The sequence below is a fragment of the Dermacentor silvarum genome, chromosome 5 (genome assembly GCF_013339745.2).
Source record: "Dermacentor silvarum isolate Dsil-2018 chromosome 5, BIME_Dsil_1.4, whole genome shotgun sequence".
In the NCBI taxonomy this organism is placed as follows: domain Eukaryota; kingdom Metazoa; phylum Arthropoda; class Arachnida; order Ixodida; family Ixodidae; genus Dermacentor; species Dermacentor silvarum.
The window spans coordinates 97807501-97813500 of record NC_051158.1 but is presented as its reverse complement, the minus strand read 5'-3'; the positions used below and the strand labels follow the sequence as shown (position 1 = coordinate 97813500).

The following is a 6000-nucleotide window of genomic DNA, read 5'->3' as shown; positions in this document are numbered from 1 at the left end:
CTTCCATGGCTGGCAGCCGCTTCCTTTGCCCTAGCACCCACTCTGCATTTCTAATGAACCATCGATTACCTGGCCTACGAATTGCGCGGCCTGCCCAGCTCCAATTTTCCCTCTTACTTTCAATTACCACTACTTCCTTTTGTCCTGTGATCCACACCGCTCTCTTCCTCTCTTAGCGTTAGGCCTAAAATGTTTCGTTCCATCGCTTGTTTGCGCGGCCCCTAACTTGTTCTAAGACTGCTCCAAGTTTCTCCCCATATGTCAATACTGGTAGAATTCAGTGGTTGTACCCTTCCCTTTTCAACGACAGTGGTGAGCTATCGGTCATTCTTTGGTAATGCCGGCCCTATGCGCTCCGACCCGTTATCATGCTTCGGTAAATTTCCGTCACATGATCAGGGTTCCCTATTAGTAATTGACCTAGGTAAACTTACTCCTGCACAAATTCTAGAGGCTGACAGCCGATCATGGTTGTTGAGATTTTCGCCGTTGATCGGCGCTTATATTCCTTGCCAATCTAGCACCTTGAATATATTTTCATGTAAACATGCAGTAGATATCATTGGAGAGATTGGGCGTCCCTGCCTTGGCCGGTTCCTCGATAAGTATTCTTCTACTTTTCTTGCGGATAATTAAAACATGTGAAGCCGGAACTATCACTGATGCAGAGTGGAAACCTAAGAAGTTGCACTATGGCTGAACTTAAATATGGAAGTTACACATAAATGAAAGAATTTTTGAATCGTCAACCGAATGTTGCAAGCACCAGGGCATTTATGTGAAGTTCCTTCAGTCTGCCAGTACAATCCATACGATATGCACATTCTTTCAATCTATGTAAGCAATAAGAAAGACTGGACGGCGCACTGGTGTTCCACGTGGTATCAGCCTCCACAGTCGTACAAGCACATAATCAGCTACTTTTGCAGTAGGTTGCTCGCGTCATTGTTTTGTTTGTTTTCACAACACACACCAAGACTAAGGCCGCCAACTGCACTCACCTGCAGCACTTGCCGAAAAAACTTGAAGCGCCTCCAAAAGTTAAGAAAGACGGGGCTAGTGAGGTGCAATTTTGCTCTCGACTCTTTTGCACCGCCTGGAAGCAACACAGTAAACAATGTCAACGGTGGTTCTCAGTCACCATTTAGGATAAAGTAAAGTAGGCCATATTTTTGTACAATTGTTCAAACTTCCCTGCGACGTTTAGCCTCCCTATACTTAACAGTAGGCTATGCGGGAGGCCGTAGTGGAGGGCTCTGCATTATGCATTAATTTGATCGTCTGGGCTGCCTTAACGTGCTCACAAAGGCCGCTACACGAGAGTTATTTCGTCCCCCCTCCATGAAGATGCGGCAGGCGGGACTGGGAATCGAACCCTCAACCTAGTGCACAGCAGCGCAACGCATGTCCACTATGCTAGCGCGGTGTGTTTTACTGATTTTGGCGAAGTAATACTTGCGGCTCAACTTTAAAGCAAAAATTTGTATGTTTTTATTTTTATTTTTTTGTGGCTGCTTTGCATACTAATGCAACCATTTATAAGCGTAACTGAGTGGTTTTTCTTTAACTGCACAATAAAAAGGCACGCTACTGTGTTCGCCATTTAGTGCAGATTGGCATTATGGTTAAAAGTACGCGTAAGGTGAAACTAACTGGGTGGTTTGCACTTTTCGCATATTAAACACCTCAATTATTTTGCCGGGAACTTGTAAAACGAAAGGCGGGCGATCGAGCAAGCGTAATCATCCCAAAGGAGCCTAGAGAGATATGAAAGATTCTGCAAATGACTCATTTAGTATAGTCTCTGCTGACTACTAAAAGCATCAGCCTGACGGCATGTCAAAAGCACGCAGAAAAATTGGTGGTGTGAAGTGAGTTTCAGCAGAAATTGCGCTTTTTCGCGGAAGTAGCGCCCCTTAAGCCTTTGACGCGAACGACGCATAAGTAAAATTTAATACGGAAAGGACCGAACAGAGCCATTGATCAACTTTAAGCCGGCAGTAAAGCACTTGTAGATGCTTAGGTGTACTGCTTGACAGATCCACGAGGCTGTGCAGTATTTGCAACTGCCGGAATATGACACTAATGTATCCAATACTGTGAATATAAAACCACCGCAGATACTCGCCTGTAACGAGGCTCAGCGCTGTTCCTAAAAGGACCGTGACGAGGGCTCCGACGAAGGTGATCCAGAAGAACGACAAGCGGTATAACGGGAACACATAGAGTCTGCACAAGAGAGTCGTATCTAACAAGCTTGCCGGTTACGATTTACGCACTTGGTATCGCTAAACTATGAACACAGATCTAGGAGAGGCCACAATTTTGGAGTACAGTATAGCGTTCGGGTAATTTTAGCGACGTGGTTTAAAGATACAACTTTTCGTCTCTGGATGTCCGTCGCTGAGCTTTAGGCGATGTTCTCCCAATCTGATTTAAAGGGCCCCTCACCAGGTTTGGGCATTGCAAACAAAAATACGCGGCGCATAGACCACGTGGTGGCAATCGTGTCTCTAAGGTACCAAGTGGCTGCGTATCATGAAAACAGGTGAAATTTCAAACAGAAGCCCATGCGCTCTTTCTCTTTAGGGATTATCGCTTCCAACAAGAGTCAAGTTTGCGCGAATGCCCCTACGCAAAACGCACTGCCTGCAACGTCAGCGATTGTAGCACGTGACCTCGGTATATCATCCAATGCATAGCCCGTAATATGGTCACTGGCATTGTGCCGCTCAGCAATAAGCGGTCGCTATGATCACAAATAAATTTTAAAACGAGGGCGGGCGCACAACGCAAACCTGACACGGTCCCTCGGCTACGGCATTGGAGAACGCTGGGGGGGGGGGGGGGGGGGGGGGCGTTGCGACGTTAATGGTGACAGAGGAGGGTGTCCACATTGACAGTGAAGCTTGTCTTCCGGCATCATGGCTACGTGGCATTTTAATTTCTCCTATCCCCTCCGACACTAAACCATTGAAACATATTCTTGAGGTCAGACGCTCCCCATACAGTACCCTACAACTTCTAGCGTATAACTAACATTTGCAATTGGTCCTGGTGAAACACCTTTTAAGACATTTCCTTATGTCGTTGCTGTATGCTCGAGCAGGTCATTTACAGCTCGTTCACTCTCACTTTAATAAAAACTCTTAAATTTTGTTCACGTGATACTGGTGCCTTTCAGAGGCCTTGGTTACGACAGTGATCTAACGTCTGAAATAAACACCCGCGTAATCTACAAAACGTATGCGAGCGTCCGTTCATATGGACATTTTATAACACCCTGAGTGCAGAATATGGCTTTAAAAATATTTGCCGTACTAGGGCACGAGTTCAGCATATGTGGTTAAAGTAATTTTTTAGAAGCAGTGCGCAATAAGTTTCCCTTAGTATGCAGCTGAAAGTTTAGTCAGTATAGATTTGGAATTGCTCTAAGTAACTCAGTATTGCTGTAAAATCAACGAACATAACTATAAATACATCGCTCTTATATAGCTAAGTACCGAAGAAATAACAGCCTAATGCAATTTAGAGCCATATATATTAAATGTATTAAGGCAAACGTTTCAGATCACAGCCAGACTCATTTGAAGATGTTTACTTGAAAAAAAAAACATTTCATATACATCTGCCGATCTGAGCAACTCATGCAACAACATTATAGAAGTGAGTTCGCACCCGCTCCATTGCAAAAGTGAGTCCTCACACCCTTCAGAAGTTCTAAGGGTCTATTACACACCTGCCCAAAATCTACCCAAGATTTTGCATCAGGCGATATAAGCCAACACAAGGCGTACTACCCGTAATCCAGTTGTTTGTCAGCCAGGATGCTGGAGCCGGCGAGTACACCGGTGTCGTTGGACCACGACGGGCATCGCTCCAACGTTCCGGGAATCACCGGAGGTGGAGGGATGGCCGACAGCATCCTCCCCACCGCATGCCACAGTTGTAGTGCGCACACCAGAAGACTTGCCCACGCAGCACCCTGCGGGATCACATAAAAAAGGCAGTTTAGCCCAGTATGTTCACTCGCTGTTTCTATAAATAACAATGGTGTCGCGAAAAACGTACTTTTCTTCGGAACCAGGGCATGACGGCTGAGATCGAGTGGTACGGCTTATGTGCGCGTGTTCGACCAATACAATGTTATTCAAGCAATTCCTGCTGCGGAGCTGTGCTAAAAGAAATTTATATTTTTTTTTTCTGATTCCGTGGTGGCCCAAAAATTTTGCACGTCAGTGTGTGTTTTTATGGGTTCGCACGGTAAACACAGGTCCGCCAAACTATCAGAAGAAAAAAGAAAACTTCAGTGATCTGTCTTCTTTATTTCGAAAATATAATTTCTCACCAGTCCAAAATGTATAATATAGTCGTAAATACATGCTTGTTTTTACGCCGTGTAATCCTGCACACGGCTTCGCTAACGAATGCGCGGTTTATTAAGAGAGGCCAGTCAATATGAAACGTAGACTAAAAGCACGTGACAGATGGTGGTCTAGACATCGCCAACGAATTGACGTAGTTTGGGCTTTTTGTTCCCCTCACTGGGAACGCCCTCCTATGTTGTTGAACGTGTGAGACACAATTTTGCAAATAGCACACGGATGCCTTATTTTGGACAATCGTAGCAATTTGTCACACGACGATCACGCGGACCTTTTCAGCCACTGCATCGGTGTCTTGTTTTCTGTGAAATGTATGAAAAGGTGCATTCGGCTAATGTATTTCTCGCGACATTTTGCATTACCTTTTGTTGTGTACGCGGGGTAAACGTCAAAATGAACCTGAGGAGTTGGGCTGACAATGTTGCTTGCGCCAACAACCGTAGGATGGATAGTTGCAACCTTGGTGCTCAGTAACATTCGCACAGTGTTTTTCTTACAGCCCAATGGAAACATTTAACCCTGTTTGAGCCCATATTTACGCTCATGGTTGCTGCTATGGTTGCTGCGATGCGGGGTAGTTATTGCTTGATATACTTTGTATCTTCTCTGCTATGCATATTGAGCATATTGGTTATTTCTTCGCAGGCTATGCTGAATAGCGGCATGTGTTCCTATCATGCATATTGCCTATGTTTTCACCACTCTTGCTATAGCCCAAATCAGCTGCACTTCGTACGAATATGAAAAAGGACCACGAGATTTCCGCGTAAAGGCGGGTATACTAGTTCCTTTTCCTTCACTGAAATAAAGGAAAGTTCCATTTCGGTTTATTCAACACAGGAGCTATACAGCAAGTAGCAGAAGGGAGATTCGAAGCTATAAGTATGCAGGGATCGGTGTTTGCCCAAAAAGATATCCCCTCCCCCCCCTTTCACATCGTGTGTCATGCACTGTCTTAAATAACCATGTGTCAATTAAAGCGATTAAATCGCTATCGACTCTATGCACTATATTCGGGTGCGTATCTATATGAATTAGTTTATTCTGCTGACTGATCTCCTAAACTCTAACCTTATAATGACCGTACTGTGGTTTCTTTCTTTCGCGATTACCGATTCACATTGTGACTTTTCTTCTGATTTGCCTTTGCATTGTATTCAGTGTGCCGCTAAGTTTCTTCAATTTCAGTTTTGTTCTCAAACGAATCCACTGGTTGTAGCAAACTGTAACCATGTCTTGATTCCTATTTTGACCTTTTGTAACCCCCCCCCCCTCCTTATGTAATAGCCCGACAGGGGTCCTTAAGGGAAAAATGATGATGATGAATTAGCGAAAATTTTTTGGGATATCAGCGGACGCAAAGGCACAGTGGCCATAATGGCGTGTGAATGTTTACTCGCGATGCAAACGATCACTATATCCGCAGAAGCGTTGCCACGAGAGGCAAAATTTACATATTTTGCATTTGTCAGCACAGTTAGGTGGGGCTTAATTTTATTTCCATGAATGCCTACTCAAAAATTAAAAGTACCTGGTGAATAGCGTACGTGAACTGCTTGACGTAACGTTGATAGCGTGAAAGCAGAAGAAGTACTGTGCTCTTTCTCTCTTTTTA

At 44.5% G+C, this 6000-nt stretch overlaps 1 protein-coding gene across 1 annotated transcript in view; it reads right to left on the bottom strand.

The window, feature by feature from the left end:
• Positions 1-2019: 2019 nt before the first annotated feature.
• LOC119453631 (sodium-coupled monocarboxylate transporter 2-like) overlaps positions 2020-6000 on the bottom strand; it is a 63560-nt gene continuing 59579 nt past the window's right edge. Inside the window, exons 13-15 of the mRNA XM_049668007.1 lie at positions 3801-3985; positions 2129-2229; positions 2020-2066 (exon numbers count right to left, since the gene is read on the bottom strand). Coding sequence (XP_049523964.1) covers positions 2020-2066; positions 2129-2229; positions 3801-3985 — 333 coding nt within the window. The remainder of the gene's footprint in view (positions 2067-2128; positions 2230-3800; positions 3986-6000) is intronic.